The following is a 17,111-nucleotide window of genomic DNA, read 5'->3' as shown; positions in this document are numbered from 1 at the left end:
TATGAATAACTATAATATATTCATATATGAATAATAACTCCACATCATGTACAACCACAATAATTGGACCCTAATTAGAATAAGTTATTCTCCATGTATTTATAATATGTCAAAATATACTCTACTCTCATGTATAGCTAAAAAGAACAATTTTTTTTTAAATGATGAAGGTCAAGCTGTGCCAAGGAAAAAGCTTGTGTTGCCTGAAATGGCCACAGGGAGGCAGCAGAGGGTGAGAGATGAGCTGTCCTTCCTCAGATCTGGAAGCCATTGGCACCTATTTGAGAAAATCACTGGCAGACCTAGGTGTGAGTGACTCCTGTTCCCTGCTACATGAGCTTGTTTAATGTCTCCAACCTTATATTTTCTCATCTGAGATTCTGGAATGCTCTGATCATCAGACCAAAAAAAAAAAAAAAAAAATTGAAGTAGCTGTACTAGAAAGAAAAGCTGATTTGCAATCCTGGGTTGGAATCTTGGTTCTGCCATTTTATTCAAAGTCAGTAAGTACCTCTTAGCTAAGGCCTCCTGTATACAAGGCACCTTGCTAAGTACTGGGGATCAGGTAGTATCAATATCCGTGGGACATCAACATGCCAAACACTTCTATTTCATTCAATATTCCCTGTGAAGGGGGCACTCTTGTTATACTAGTTTTGTGGATGAACTAAAACTTAAGCTTAAATGACTTCCCAAGGTCAACGGGCCAGATTCCAACTACCGGGCAGGGCAGCGAACCGCCTCCCTGGGCTCTGTTCTGCCCCATCTTATCAAGGTGAACAGCATGGTCCTTGACCTTGAAGAGCTCGGCTTAATGGAAGGGAAGAGGTTGTGATGAGGTTACTCACAATGCCATGCCTGACTTACAACCAGGGTAAGAACAGTGCTTCCTAGAATCACTGAAGAGAGAGCCACTAGTTAACTCTCGGTGGAGACGTCTGAAAAGCGTTCGCAGAGGAGCTGCTGTTTTTGCTAGATTTTGAAAGTTGACGTTCTCCTCACCTACCAGCCCCCAGTTAAAAAAAAAAAAAAGAAAAAGAAAAAGAGATCACTGCGAGCAGAGGGGACAGCATGTGCAGCCACACAGATAACAGGAAGGGAAGAGCCAGTGATGTAGGTCAAGGCCAGTTGGGCAGGAGATAATTCTGGAGAGGGCCTTGGGTCAGGTCACAGAGCTTTGCATGACATGAGAGAGCTGCACTTCATCTTAGAGTCAAAAGTGAGCCACTGAAGGGCTTTAATGTAGCCACAGAGTGCTCAGATCTGTGCCCTGTGGATGAGACTGGCACAGGGCGGAGAAGGAGCCAGAGCAGAGAGGGGCTGGGGTGAGGACAGTAGGAGGGACACAGCTGTAGCCTGGACTGGAGAGGAGAGACTGCCTGAGGAAGTCTCGGTGAGGCGGGGGAGAACAGCTGGTCCCACCCATTTGGATTTGATAGGGACAGGGAAGAGATGGAGAAGTCTAAACCTGGGTGGCAGTGCCTCTGAGTATCGGGGTGAGGGAAACAGAAGGCAGAGGATATCTGAGGAGGAGAGGATGACCTGGGTGTTGGATGTGTATGTACGGGGAGCACCTGGGGGACATCCAGGAAGAGAAGTCTTCCTGAGTTGGAATTGTAATCAAACTTTTCTCCCCCTGGATTAAAACTTAATGCTTGATGTAAGAACCATTTGCTAAGCAGTTATTATGTGCTAGGCCCTGGAAGTAGAAAAGTGGAGAAGGGAATGTGCCTAATCCCAGGAGTCTGCAGGCTGGTAAAGGCAGACAGTGACCCTTTTCAGGCCTTAAGGAATCTCTGGGGTGAGCATCGGCTTCAGAACAACATGAAGGTGAGCCTTCCACAGCCAGACCCAAGGCCAGGAAAGGCTCTGTGGAGGATTCGTGCCCAGGTCGACTGAAGAGGCGTAGGTAGAGCGGGGGCGACCCAGCAGGGAGGTGATCCAGTGTGCAAAAGTGAGGTGCATCTGGGAAGGGCAGGTTTGTTTTTAAGGGTCAGGTGAGAGAGTAGCCTGTAGAGAGACTACAGGCCATCGGGAGCCTGCTCAAGAGGCACTTTGCCTATTAAGCCAAGGCCTGAGATCCTCAAGGGGACAGAGCCTGTAGGGCTAAAGATGTTGGAGGTCCCTGGCTAGCTGTGTGATCTTCGCTCAAACTCTGAAAACCAAACACCATGGAAATATTTTGAGCCTGATACTCAGGAGATTTATGGGTCAGTGAAGAGTTCTTCCTACTTTTCTCTAATGTTTCCTCACCATCTTCAGGCCACACCACGGACCCCAAGACCACCCTATGTGAGAGAAAGGGTGAGCAGAGTAGGTGGTTAGTGGGAACAAGCCCAGCGCATGGACGGTCTCACTGGACAGAGGAGCCGAGAGCACCTGCCCCAGTCAGAAGCCACCCATCAGACTGTTCATTTCTCTCTCACTCATTTTCCTACCTGCACCCATTCCTTCAGAAAACACAGCTTGCCCTTGCCTAGGCGTGCCCTCTCCCACCATTAAATGAGGCCTCTTGGCGTTTGATGGAACCATGTTGGTTCTTAGTTTTCTACCAGGTAGTATACAGGATGCACTCAACCAATGCATGTTAAAAGGCAAGACAATGGAAGGAAAATAGTGAAAAAGAAAGTGTTACTACTTCCCTGGGTCCCCTGTCACTCTTCCCTCCACCCATCTCAGGCAGACCAGACTCCCCTCGCCCCCACCCTGCCCCTATATAATAGTTCAGGTGCCCTGAGCTGCCTCTGCCCCGGCACATTGCTCCCTGTGGGAACTTCAATTTTCTCCCCCTGTATCACAGAGCTGTTGTCCAGACTACATGAGGTCAGGGCCTGCCTCAGTGTGCTCCTTCCTCAGCCCTTGACATCAGAATCACCCAGAGAATGGCCCCCTCTGGGCTTCAGGTGTGACTCTGCAAAGTTTTACCCTATGTGTCTGAGCGCTGATCAACTTTGTTCAGACTAACAACCGAGGAGAAATGAAAGTCAGTATAAGGCTCAGCTCTGCATATTAACAGAGAAAAAAGAATCTCTTTAAATAGTGGTAAGCAGGGAGTGAAAAATGAGGATTGTTAAGATGAGAAAGGAGAACAAGCAGGCAACTGGCAGACGAGGAGCAGATTTTGATCCTGGCAAACTCCCCCAAATTCTTTCATGCCCAGCTGAAGCCTCATATCCACACAACCCGTGGAGAGGAACGGCCCCCTGTGCAGAATGACCTCACGTACTTCTTCTCAGCCATCTGAGATGGTATGAAATAATGATTCCTTGAATTTAAATGGAATTATAAAAGAACACTAATGCAAATTAAACATGGACAAGAGTGACAATGATACAGAAGTTACTGCCTGGTACTTAGTCCAGCTGCTTGACCTAGGGCTACTGACTCACCCTTGCACTATTAGAGGCAGGTTTGGGAATGGCTTGTGCTGAGTCCCAGCAGTCCCTGCTGTGAAGTGGCAGCAGTCTGAGCCTGGTCCAATTCACAGGTAGCCCAAGGAGAGCTGCCATCAGCATCTGTCACCTTCTCTCCAAGCCTACCAGTTGCCAGGTGAGCAGAGGTCCTCCCCTGTGCCTGTCCACCCATCCTGCGGAGCTCCCAGCACCGCCCCACCCCTCCTGCCCTTCCTCCCAATCAGCCCTTGCAGACAGGATGTGGCATTTATGTTTTATTTTTATTTTACAAGAATATAACATGCTGAAACAAGAAAACAGGCATTGTATACATCACTCATTAAGGAACCCAGCTCCCTTTGTCAACAATAAATAAATATTTAAACAACGAGGAGTTCCTGACAGGCCCTAGCGGTTCCCAGCACACTCAGAGGTAGAGTCTGGTGGAGGAGGGGACAGGCAGGCAGCAACTGCTGCTGAGATTCTCCAGTAGAGACGAACGGAAATGACAACAATAAATAACAATGGTGACACGGTAACAAAAATAATATGCTATGACAATTGGCACACCGCCACAAAACATCACGCTTACATAAATTTCCTCCTGGAGGAGTTCAAGTGCAGAGAGAACAGTGTTGGCGATCCCGGGGCACAAGGGGCTCCCACCTGGGCTCTGGTGCAGGAAATCCTATCCCGGAATGTTTGTTCAGTGAGGCCCTGAGGTGACAGGCAAGTTCTGATGTCCCCAGTCCCGCCTTCCCAAGCAGCCCTGCTCTCAGCTTCACTCGCAGCTTCTACCTTCTGTCCTGGGGCCACGGTGGTCCCTGCCCTCTTCCCCAACATCCCAGTGATACATCTTCTGTCCACAGGAAAGACGTCCGGTCACCATAGGGCATCTCTTTTTCCCTATTCTCATGTCCACAGGAAATAGTGGCTTGATTTCAGCAGGACTTCCAGGTATTGCCAAGAGTACCCTTCTCTCCCCGTTCCACACTGCTGGTGTGGGAGCGGGGCCACCTGCCCCCATGGCCTCCTCCTCCCTCCTCCTGGCCCTACCTTCAAGGGCAGCACAGGGCTCAGAAGCCCCCCAGGTGGGCCTGCTGCAAGCATCGTCAGGGGCCACCTGCAGAAGGCCATCAAGAGCACCCCGGCTGGGTCCACAAGCTCAAGATGGCCTCCTTTCAGGATTTACTACAGACCTGCTAAGGGGCTCAAAGGCCAGTTTTTGAGGTATAAACATCTCATTCTAGGCAAGAATCATGTTGGCCTTGAGAGGATTGTGAGGAAGGACACAGAGGAGCATAAGCTAAGGGACCCTGGGGTGAGCCTGGGTAGGAGAGGAGGGCACAATGGGAAGACTCCACACCCATGGCTCCTTCTGCGATGGGATCGAAGTCACCTGCCCCACAGACCAACGGCTGATCCAGCTGCCTCCTTCCCTCACCCTTCTTCAAGTTGCCCAAGCCACCCTGGAATATCTACTTGCCCCTGTGGGAAGGTCAAGAGCCAGTGCTAACTGCCGCGCCACCAATCTCGTCCCCAGAGAGCCCCGCACCGACCCCGTGTGGCCCTTCCCCGTGGCTCCTGGAAGCGGGGAGCCCCCTCTCCTGCAGGGCACCGAGCCCACAGTCTCTGGGGAGAGGCTGCTGTTCTCAGGTGGCTCTGGAGCGCCCTTTCCCGCCACTGTCCTCTTGCACTTGCTGGGCAGAACCTGCCTCCCACGCAGGGGTGGCGCCTCGGGGATGGGTGACTCCACCTCTCTGCCCACCAGCTTCCTCAGGGCTCGAAGGCTCAGGTGTGTGAGGGCTCCGCCGGGCTGCAGCCAGACGTACAGGCGGAGGCAGCACAGGCTCGGGCGGCCAGGTCTTGGTAGGCGGGCGACTTGAGGAAACGCGGGTAGGAGTCCTTCTCCATCAAGGTGCGTGTCTTCCCCTGAGCCACCTCGAAGCACCTGGCAGTGGTGGCCTGCAGGTTCGTCCTGGTCAGCTCCCGGGTCTCGTGGTCTATGTTCACCTGTGGGAAAGAGGAAGACGCAGAGTGAGTGGGGGAGAGAGTAGGGAAAGGCAAGGGCCCCGTGGGCTGGGGAAGGGCCAACAGCAGGTGGGGTGGTAGAAATTCTGAATCAGGAACCTGGGCTCCACCCACTAACTGGCTTTTCAGCTCTGGGCCTGTTCCCGTATCAGAACCAATGTTGGCCTCCAATCTCTCAGAACTAGTATGAGGACACAGTGAGATCATGCAGTTCTAGTCTCTTTCCATCCCTTCTTCTGTAGTGACCCTGTTTCAAGCTGCCACCACCAGCTAAGTGCCAGGAGGTAACTGGTCTCTCTCTTCTATACTCCTTCCGGCAGCTGAACAGAGCCTTTTAAAACCCACTCAGTCCGGGAGCATTTCTATTGCTTCCATGTCACTCGGTGGAAAAGTCAAAGTGCTCGCAGGACCCACGTCTGGCCATCTGCCGCCTGAGTGACCTTATGTCCTACTCTATCTTCCTGTTCCACTTGCTGTTCTGTGACTGCAAAAGACACTCACGGGCCTTCACACTTGCTGTTTCCTGTGCTGAATTTCCTTTCCTCCCTTAATTCTTTCATCTCTCTGTCCCTATGTCACCTTTTCCAACAGCCCATTCCTAGCTACCTTGAATGAAGCAGAAAGACCTCACCTCCATCACCCCACTCCGTACCTCTGCTCCGTACTTCCCCTTGCCTGCTCAGTCTCTATCTCAGCATAAATCACCTGCTGGCTTATATTTGTTTAATTGGTTATTGGCATCTTTTCCCACTAGAATAGTTTCATCAGGGTAGGGAATTTTGATTTTTTTCACTCCTACCTTCCTGAGACTATATCAGTACCTTGCATGTAACTGGTGTTCCATAAAATCTTTATGGAACAATGTGGAATAAATAAAAGTGGTCTGAACACAAAATGCAAAATATGATTTCTTATTTCTCCACCAGGTGGCCCCATGTTCTTTATCAAAAGGAGCTGCCATGCAGAGACAGCCAGAAGGGAAGGCTGAATTGCAGAAGACTCTCGGACCACAGACCTGGAGGCCTGAGGCAGGGCAGCCAGGAACTGAGCCAGGCTAGACAAGGTCCCGCTCATGACTTTGTCTCCCCAGCTGGCAAGTGTGTTGAGGTTCTAAAAAGAATCGATTTACAAAGGTGGGCATGGACAGAATCCCAAAACCTGCCGACCTGCCTGGTGGTAAATCTGAAGGGGGCAGCACTGAGCAGTAGCACACAACCTGGTTTTTCGAGTCTCTGGCCACAGAAGTCCACTCCCCCTGTGACAAAGAAGGCCACTCCAATTCAAAACCCAATCCTTCACCTGCTGGTTCCCCACTATTCCTTATTCTCGGAGGGTTAGGAAGATCCATGGCCAGGTCAGGGCACTGACCTCTTTAGGGGCTTCACTGCGAATGAACTCATCAAAGATGCGGTGAGCCCTGGAGGCCAGCTTGGCAGCAGATCGGATCTTCTTGAACTCCTCGCAAGCCAGCCAGAACTCCAGGTTCTCCTCACTGAACTCTGTCTTCAGGAAGGCGTGGAAAGCAGCCACTCCATCTGGGGTTGAGGGGAGAAAGGAGGAGACAGGTCAGACTGGGGACAGCCGGGAATAAAAGAAGAAAAGACAGCAATTGCAATAATGGCTCTATATTTAGAATGTAATTTTCTCAAACAAGGACCTGCCTTTGTATTTTGAAAAGAGGCTGGCACACTAGGGGATCGTGTTATTATTACTACTACTATTATTTCGCCCATGCTTTCAGCATCCCTCGGACTGGCTCCAAAGCACATGAGTGCACATGTGCCATCCACAGACAGACACCACAGGGTCCTACTCACTTTTACTGCTCAGCAGCAAGTCAAAGGACTCTCTCCACCCCAGCACATCTTCTGAGAAGCTTCTAGTAGGAAAAAAAAAAAAAAAAAAGACAGTATTTTAAAATTAAAACAAACAAACAAAAAAGCATAGCACAAATCCTAGCCAGAACCCTGGTGAGAAGTTGCATAATTCACACAAAAACTCGCTCAGTGATTATGGAAGCTGAGTCCTCAAACTCTTGACTGGAGTTGGGATAAGTGATGGTGTCAATTCCACAATCAGAAACCAAAGCCAGGGACCCTTTAGTCCTCAGTCAGTATCTCTAAGGCCGTTTTCTTCTTTTCCAAAATTGTTTCCATTCCCGACTCTCAGAGTTTTGTTGTATACACCTCCATAAGGAAGTAAGGGCCTCATAAATAGGGACTTATCACCCAGAGCCCAGTACAGCTCCTGGCACAGTCGATGTTAGTATGACAGGGCTCTTTGGCACGGTGCATGCTAATGGAAGTAGAGTCATTGATAACAACTTCAAGTGGCCCTGGACCTTGCCCTATCCCTGGACATATGTGCCAAGACATTTCCAAAAGGGAGAATCTGGTAACTTTGTGTGCTGTCATCTGTTGGTGGGCTTAGAAGCCTGGAGTCACCAACCTACTCTCTCCCTGGCTCCACCAGGCCAACGAGAAGTCCCACTAACATCTTCAGGGAGGATTTGCCAAGGTTCACACTGGCATGTCCTACTTTCTCCTTGTATTTTCCTTCTCAGGCACCCTCCCCATTAGGGGCCCTGGGCTGGATGGCAGGACTTACCCCTCTTTATTGTGTTTACTGCTCCACTCGAACTTGCCAACATTCCCAGAATCAGAGCCCAGCTCTGATTTGTGAAGAAAGATTCCCAGACGCGTCTTGAATTCTTTGGCTCTGAAAGACAAATCATGAGCATGAAAGGATTCTCCATTTGCCTAGCCAGCGCAGAGAGGTTTGTGGGGTCCCAGAAAAACTCTACCACCCAAATTTCAGGCTCAAGAGTTCCTGGGAACACCCGGCTGTTTCCAGGGCCCAACCTGTGCTTCTCTTTTTGTATCTTCAAGCCTGAAGCAACAGCAGCAACGTCTGAACTGTGCCCTGGTAGGTAGACACTTTCTGGATTTACAGTCCTGCGCATATAGAGACTTTTTCCTTCTGAAGTCACACTGATCTTTGTGCAGTTCAGCATCCCCTAGGCTTGTGAGGAGTATTTCTGGAACTGTATGGAAATTGATTCCCACCTTCATCTTTACCTTTTCCTTCCTGGACACAACTCCAGTATGGACTGGGAGCTGCAAAATAGCTCTCTGGGAAGTTGACACATCCCTTGCTGGTGGGACATAAAAAAGATCTCCCTGCCTTCCCAGGGGTAAAACAAGTTGAGCCCCCATCTCTGCGCTGTGGAATCAAAACCAAGTGCACAAGAAACTGGGACAGGCTCAGTGCTGCCTGGAGGCAGCAACGTGGTCCTCCGACAGACTGGCCTCTGTCTCCGGCAGGCTGGCCGCCCTTTGTCAGAGAACAGAGAATGGAACGCAGCAAACAACGGGTCTCGGCTTCCCTTCCCTCTTCCTTCTCCGTGTTGGTGGCATCAAGTTGCACTCGCCTCGCCACTCAAGTCACTGGAGTCCCGTTCCCCTGTCCACCCAAATCTCCAAGCGGCTGCCCTGCTCCTTACAAGTTGGTGGGGCTCCTTCCCGGGGTAGTTAGACCAACTCCTCTTACCTCTCCAGGCAGGTGGTGGGGAAGGTGGCCAGGGTGCGACACATGGTTGCAGGCGCTGGGCAGCACGTCCTGAGAAGGATGGTGGCGGGTTCCAGGGGACTCGCGAGGGGTGGGCGAGGGCCTCAGCGCGCACCGGCCGGTCTGTCAGCCTGCAGGCGCCCGGCGGGGCCGCCCAGGCTTTTATCCCCTCGGAGGGGCGGGGCGGGGCTGGGCGCCGCTGACCAATCGGAGGGCGTGGCTGGGCGCCGCGAGGGCGGAGGCGGGGCCGGGGGCCCACGTGGGGAGGCGCGACTGGCACACCCCGGGTCTGCGACTGGCGCGCGGGGCTGCCCCCTCCTCCCCGGGATGTGGCGTGGCGGGCGAGAAGCCACAGAGAGAAGGCGCGGAGGTGGGACGCAACTCCTCGCTTGGTAGGGAAAAACCCGGCGACCTCTAGGGAAAGCAGGAAACTAACAGCGATGTCAGGAGGGTTTGTGTGGAGGTGGCGGGTCGGGAAGGTCCACACGGAGGCGATCACAGAAATGTCTGAGCCTCTTGAGTCTTGAAGCCCAGAAGCCCAGGGTGCAGCTCGCCCGGTTAACTACCATTTACTGTCCTCCTACACGATGGCCACGGGGTTGAGTAAATTAGCGTCATCATCATCTTGTCCATTTTATAGATAAAGAAACAGGGACTAAAAGCTATAGAGAGTTGCCCAGTTAGAATTGGAAATAGCAGATACATAGGGACCCTTTTACCAAAACACAGAGAAGTTAGATAAACTGCTCAAGGTTATGCAGTTAGGAAGGGTTGGTGCCAGAATTCAGATACGAATTTACCAAGTTTTTCCCACTGCCAAAAAGGAAGAAGAAGAACAAAAATCCCAGAACCTCTGTAACTGAATGATCCTGGGTTTTAAGCAGGATCAATAAGCTAGGTCAATGTCCCCATCCCTGAGACACAGGTAATAAATGCTCTGTCTCTTCTCACCTTCCCATAAATGAATTGGACTCCTCCACTGCCCCTCAGTTCCTATGGGGATTGCTATTAAGAGGCTGAAGTGAAATTAAGAGTACAGGGTTTGGAGCTAGATTTTCAGGTTTCAAATCATGGCTCCGATGTTTATGATGGGAAACTTTGAGCAAACTTCTCAGTCTTTCCATGCCTCAATTTCCTTGTGTCCAAGATGAGACACCAATACACTAATTTCATAAAGTGGTTGTGAGGACTACACAAGTTTATTCTTTGAGTCCCCCACAGAAAACACACCCAGGCAGAGGCTTGCATGCAGGAGGTTTGCTGGGGAGAGTACCCAGCACTGCAATCCTGGGCACAGGGAAGAGTGACCACCATGCTATTTCAGCAACCCCCGGCTGGGCCCAGAGGATGCTCTGGAGTTCAGTTGGCCCTTCATTAGGTTTTCCACTGAATCGAGGGGACATACTTTGGTACCCCTGCATCTATTGCAGCTGCCTGGAGAAAGTGGCCTAATCTTAAACAAGGCAGCTCCCTCGTCAAGAACAATCCCTGGAAAAAGGCTACAGTAGACACCAGACTGGGAGATGGTGGCCACAGTCCTGGGTGGCATGCCATAGCATCTGCAGCAACATGTAAGGTGCTTAGAACAGGCTCAGCATGCAGTCAGCACTCAATAAATGCTAGCTTTCAGTTTTACATATAAGGATGCTGGGATTTTAGGCAATAAGGAAGATAGCTAGTATTTTTGTGCCTCTCAGGAGGTAAGTTTTTTTTTCATCAGAGGCATCTAAGAGTTGCTAATCCTCAGCAAGGCCTGCTCTGTGTTTCTGAAAGGGTCAAAAAAGAGAGAAACAGCGAGATTCCCACCTGAGAGCTCCGCAAGAAGTCCAAGGAAAGGTGGTAGGAGAAGGAAGAGAGAACCACGGGTGGAGGTGGGGTGAGCTTGTAGTTGAGGCCGCTGCAGCAACAGAAGCCCAAATCAGAATACTGTGTGGGATCTTCTGTCAAAGCAGATTCCCCTGTTGACCAGGCCTGCAGAAGATGACCCAGTGAGTCAAAAGCGTACACTCTGAATTGCCAGTCATAGTCCTTCCCAAACCTCCCGGTTAGCTGTGCAGGCAGGGACCGCAGCAGCCCTCACATGGCAGTACCATCTCAGATGCCAGCATCCCACCCCCACCCCGTCAGCTACGCTCTCATTCTGCCTTCCTCATAGGTCCAGGGCTGGATGAGTGCGGGGCAGGGGCATGCAGCCAGGCCACAGGAGGCTGCCTCTGTTGAACCTCTGTGCTTCTAGCAGCCCTTCATTCACGTGCTGAAACAGTCGACCTGGCCCACCAGCAGGGCATTCTGCTGGAGGGGTCCACCAGCTGGGATGAGAGTTTTTTCGCCCGTGCTTCCCGAGCCCCCAGGCATGCTTTTATTATGCAGCTGCTAGGCAAAGAGGTGGGTGTCATCTGTGAGACAGCTGTTCTCCATGTGACAAAAAGGAGTTTATGGATGGATCAAACCCACAGTCTCGCCCTCTGTAGCACCATGTTTGAATCAGGCTGGACATGGCCACGTGACAACAATAATACTCATTATGCAGAGAATCCCCTCAAACCTTCCTGTCCTTTCTGCATCCCTGTGAAGAGGCCAGAGGAAGTTTGTTATTTCTGTTTTGCAGACAACAAAACAGCTGTCCCTGAGACACTAGAACTGGAAACAGCTGAAACCAGGGCCCCATCCACAGATTCCTTTGCTAGTCCTTTCTCCTATTCGACAAAGCGATCAAAGAGACAAAGGGATTCATGTGCAGTGCAAATCGGAGAGCACCAGGCTCCCTGCTGAAGATGAAGAGCCCTCTCTGAGTTCAACCTGCCTCAAGTTGCCATGGTTACCCCTTTGGTTTCCAGGCAGAAACTTTTTGAAGTTCACAATTTATCCCAAATTCTCTTCCCAGCAGGTTGATTCGTATGTGCAATTTCAGTAATGTGGGTGACTTGAGAGTGGCTGTAAATCCAGCCAGTTGAACTCACTTGTGAATCGCACTGGCTTTGACAAAAACCTGACCTCATTTTTGCCCAGCTCTTCCAGCACAGCTGCGATCTCTTTAATGGAGGGTGTGGGACACAGCTCTGCAGCCTGGGTCATCTGAGATCAGCCAGCTGGGTTCAGTATCAAATGTCCCACAGAGTCCCAGGCATACTACCTTTTATCCCCAACACCATCCTTTCCACAGTAGCAGGATTCTAGACAGGATCTTTGTCTGCTGAAATGTTTAGGGAAAATAAAAACACTTGCTCAATTTCTGATTTCGCAGATGATCCCCACAGTGGCCTGGATCCTCTGAATTCATTTATCAATTTACCAATAATATTCATTATTAATTTCCTAGATTTCCAAGTTGGTGGGAACAACGGTTCGCAAGGCTTTTCCCTGACCTCAAGGCCCTTACAATCTAGCCTAGGAAAGGACTGCATGGCGGGGAGAAGGAAAGCTAAAGGAACTAATGTTTTTTGCAGCTCAGAACTGGCAGACTGTGGGAGAGTGGAGCTCATCCTGGGGGAATAATGGCAGGATGCTACAACTCATCCTGCCGTCTCCCGCTTCCTCGAGTCCTCTCCCTGCCCTCTTCTGTGCTCACTGCATCCCTCTCCCCACTCACATTTTCTGCTGTGTTTGCCCTCAGCTATGGTGTCGTCACTGGTTCTGGATTTTCCTGCTTCTTCATTCGGCAGTCAGTCCCTGGTGTACGCAATTCCCAAATGTGGCTGTGGAAAGCCTGGTCCTCTGCTGCAGTCCCTTGGTTAACATCTGGGCTTTCCATTCCCCTGCCACCCTTTCCAGCCCAGGCTTGCCCTTACCCCTTGCCCCTGGAAGACCCTGGTTTCTACCTGGAAGGAGCCCACAGCAGCTTTATAGAGAAGCAGACCTTCAGCTCCCAAAGGCTTTAGAAAGTGTTGGGCCCTGAGAATGTCTTTTCCTGCCCATCCTCCTGGGACTCTGACTGCTGTAGATGAAGCGCTCTCTGGGGTTTATGCTGTCTTGGTTCTTGCTTGCTGGCTTGGCCCCACGTTAGCTCTGAGCATGGTGCTTTGTGGTCTGACCCACATAGCTCGTCTGCCTGGCTGTGATGTCTGCTGTGCCCTACACCATAACCCCACTGTCCATCATAAACCCTGCCTCCACTTCTGGATCCCTCAGCCTCTCTACCCTCACCCACTCCCAGATGCTTCCTGAAAACCCTCCTGCCACCCCCTGCCATCATATTGACGCATTCCCTGACAATAAATGGGCCCCCATTTTATCCTAATACTGACATTTCCAAAATAGGAGCGTTACCCAAGAATCCTGGGTTTCTAAATGTCTTCCTCTTTCTCACCCTTTGCCTCTGTCCATTTATGGGCATTTATGAAGACTTAGAAATGGAGTTCATAAAAATCTGGATTTTTTTCACTTAGGAATTTCCAAGTCCCTGAGAACTCATTGGAAGTGAAAGAGTAGAGGGGGAAAGTGAGGGCCGACTTTCACAAATGACTGAAAGGTGATGTTCAGGTTTCTGGTTCCCCATTTCTTCATGGACTGAGACTGGAGCACTTTCTTATTTTAGGTTGGGACTGTACCCTGGATTGTGCCCCTGCCTCTAGGCAGAAACATGCACTGGAAACCTAATAGATTCCACCTCCATTCAAGCAGAGGAGGGCCCCTGACCACCATCCCCCATTGTGACCACCATCTCCATCCAGTGGCCACAGCGTGGCCAGTGCTGATATGTGAAGTGTGAACTCTCTGGGAAGATGCAAACAGCCTGACTGTAGGCCCAGGGGACAACATGGACATAGATCAGGTGGGAAGGAAGCATAATTTCAGACTACCCCAGTCCCAAGGATGCTCCAGTGCTGTCCTTGGCTGGAGACTGCCTTTGAGAGGTGGATACTTATTTGGGCAGGCCTAAAATAGCCTCAGGAAGTTCTGGAACCCCAAATCTTGGTGCCCTGTAAAGGATCTGACACAAAAGACATACTCATTAAATAAACGAAGGCCCGGATCTGACACTAGACATGATAAATATCTTGGAAAGTCATTGTCAACCCTGCCTCCCTAGGGTCCTAGTCTACAAATATCCTCAGCTGAAAGTCTGCCAGACAACTTTCTGGAAACAGGTCCCAGACAGATTGGATTATGCAGTGAATGTTTTGCTCTGCACTCCTAGCACAGCCCACCCCTGTGGCTCAGGGGGTCCCCCCAAGTAGAACAACCTGGAGCAAGGTAGAGAAATGTTGAGCAGAGATGAGGTTAGAAACAGAGCCAGACGTACCTGGCACTCAAGCCAACTCTCCCTGCCCCTCCAGAGTCCTTAGTGCAGAAAGCTCCCAGCATTCCTTGCCTCCTTCCTGCCCTCTCCCAGAGATGCCTGGCTAGGGAGACACTGTGGGCCAAGCTGAGCTCCGTGTAAGATCTCGGCTGAACTTCCCAAGCTAACACCTGACTCTGCTCCAGGAAAGATCCTTGGAAAAGGGGAAAGTGCCATTTTGGGGCCGTGCCTGAGCCCACCCTGAGCTCTGTGCCATCCCTTCAGAGGGGGAGATGCACTCAGTGGCTTAGCAACAGGGTGCTGGGTCTGGAACCCAGTTCCATCTAGAAACCCAGGGCTACTCCATGCTGTGACCCTGGCCTCCTGCAGGCCCTGGTCGCCATTTCCGGTCATTGCACCACACTGCCCCAAGGGACTTCTAGGGCTCACATAAGCCACAGAGGAGGTGCAAGGACCCCAGGAACAGCAAGCCCCAGCATGTGAACACCACTTGCACTGGCAGAGGTGGAAAACCAGAGGCACAGGAGGGCCCTGCCATCTCTTGGGACCTAGGGACCTGCCCTCAGTTGGGGGGGGGGGGGGACGGGAGGGGGCGCTTCCTCCTTTGATCTTCCCCAGTGTGTATAGGGAGGGTGGGTTGGGGGTGGAGAGGGACAGTGCAGATGTGCAGAAGAAAAGTGGCTTACAGGAAAACCGGGGAGATGCCACTTCTAAAACACGTCCCTAGCTCTGATGTGGCAGAGTTGTGAGGACACGTGCTCTCACAATGTGCCCCCAACACCTGAGCAGAAGCGTGGTTTGATGCATGAGCAGCTGGGAGGCTGGGGCCAGCCTTGGGGTGGGGGAGGGAAGGAGGGAGCAACAGGAACAGGTGGTCCTTTCACGAGCTCCCAGGCCATCGGCCCTGACACAGCAGCTGTCCTAGAAACGGGCCCAGGTGGACAGAGGGAGGAGCACTGCGGGGGGCGCGTGATGTTTTGCAGAGAAAGAGATGAGCTCTCCCTGATGGGCCTGGCGTCTGAGCAGGGGGAGACACGCGGGGAGCTGTGTGACTGAGTCACTCCTCCCCAAGCGCGGCCACCAGGAAACCTCCTGGATCCAGATCCCCAGGCTTCCCGGGCTGCCTGGCTGCAGCAGTAGCAGTGACAGTTGGGAGCATTTAGCGAGCATTTCCTCTGGGTTCTAGTTTCCCGTCATTGTTGCCTTCACGTCATGTGACCCTCACCTAGCCTCTGGAGAGGCACTCTGACTGTTGTTTTACAGATGGGGAAACCGAGGCCTAGCGCGGTTAACTGAGGAAGAGACAGGACAGAGCCATGGTCTGGTCCTGGGTCATCTGACCCATGCAGCGCCCATGCAGTGTCCACTCACTCTGCAGCCTACCGGCTCCCATCTCCCATCTCCCAGGGTCACAGAAGGTGCTTTCCTGCCCCGAGCGAGCTCCAGTTCACCTCTTAACAGTTCAACACTGTCTTCGCTTCTCGGGAGGGTCAGAGGGAGCAGAGGAAAGGACTTCCTAAGTGCTGTTTACAGAAGGCCAACCCTGCAGCTTTGGGCCCTGGGGCCACTCTCTCCTTCTAGAACCTTCGTTCCCTCTACCCAGCAACGATGAAGCCCCAGGGCAGAGATTGGGGTCGCTCATCGAGCGCTCACTGCTCACAGCCAGGGAGGCTCGGCCTTGCTGGCCCTCCTGCACCACCAGGGCTGCTCCTTTTTGTCACCTATCTGTGCCCCACGTCCTCCATAGATGCTGCCCAGGGTATCGACCTGGGCTTGGACAACAGCCTCCCCAGAGTCGGTTTCCACCAACAAAAAGGTCTTCATACTCAGCATGTCCCAAATTAATCCAGTGTCCTGTACACAGCACCACACGGACCTGGGCATCAGTCAATAGCGTCTGCTCAGCTGCTTTTGGAAGAAATCTCACTCACCTCACCCTCGTATTTCTGGCCTATCCGCCCTGTTTGTTCTAACCTGGTCTCTGGAACGGCCCCTCCTCCACACAGACACTGCTGCCACGTTCACCCCTAACCCGTCCTCCCTCTCCTGCCCATAAGGTGCCAGAATAAGACCAATCAGAGCATGTCATCCTTTACTTCTTTTTTAGGTACCAGGAGTTGGATCCTGGGATACTTAACCACTGAGCCACCTCCCCAGCCCTTTTTGTATTTTTTATTTTGAGACAGGATCTCACTAGGTTGCTCAGGGCCTTCCTAAGTTGCTGAGGCTGGCCTTGAACTTGTGATCCTCCTGCCTCAGCCTCCTGAGCCGCTGGGATTACAGGTGTGCATCACCATGCCTGGCTTCATCCTTTACTTTAAAAACTTCCAATGTCTCCCATCTCCCCCAGTGTCACGCTGAAACTCCTTATCAGGACATTCCAACTCCTTCACAGTCTGGTTCTAAGTAGTTGCTCCTGTCTCCTCCAGCTGCCCCCTAACCTCATGTCCAGTTATGTTCAACAAGGTTCCCCCTCAATATTCCCTGAGGTTCACCCATTTGCTTTTGCACCCATTTGCCACTACCTGGAATGACCTCCTTTTGACAAGTAAACTCCTATTCATCTGACAAAACCCAACTCAAAACTCACCTGTTCAAAGATCTTTATTCTTCAAAATTGAAATGTTTAGGAGTGAATTTTAGACATGCCTCACTTCCTTTCAAGTGCTTTAGCTGGATGTGTACCTATATATGTACATATTTATATGGCTATATCTACTTGCCTATAGATCAAGGGACGCAAAGCCAATATGGCAAACACTAACAAGAGTTGGATCTAGGTGGTAGTCGTCACCACCTCTCAACTACTTTGTTTGTTTGAAATCTTTATAATAAAAAGCCAAAGAAAAAGCCTTTAAATTCTTCTCATGGCGCCCCGGCAA

The 17,111-nt window shown here is 51.3% G+C and overlaps 1 protein-coding gene across 1 annotated transcript; it reads right to left on the bottom strand.

The window, feature by feature from the left end:
• Positions 1 to 3,654: 3,654 nt before the first annotated feature.
• Positions 3,655 to 9,114, bottom strand: RGS16 (regulator of G protein signaling 16). Its single transcript, XM_079106939.1, has 5 exons — positions 8,973 to 9,114; positions 8,031 to 8,141; positions 7,241 to 7,302; positions 6,792 to 6,958; positions 3,655 to 5,405 (listed from the first exon to the last, which is right to left on the bottom strand). Exons 1-5 carry the CDS (start codon positions 9,014 to 9,016, stop codon positions 5,184 to 5,186), a joined length of 606 nt encoding a protein of 201 aa, XP_078963065.1. The 5' UTR covers positions 9,017 to 9,114; the 3' UTR covers positions 3,655 to 5,183.
• Between the last annotated feature and the right edge of the window lie 7,997 nt (positions 9,115 to 17,111).

This window comes from Sciurus vulgaris (genome assembly GCF_902686455.1).
Source record: "Sciurus vulgaris genome assembly, chromosome: 12".
NCBI lineage: Eukaryota > Metazoa > Chordata > Mammalia > Rodentia > Sciuridae > Sciurus > Sciurus vulgaris.
This window is presented reverse-complemented; position numbering and strand designations above follow the sequence as displayed.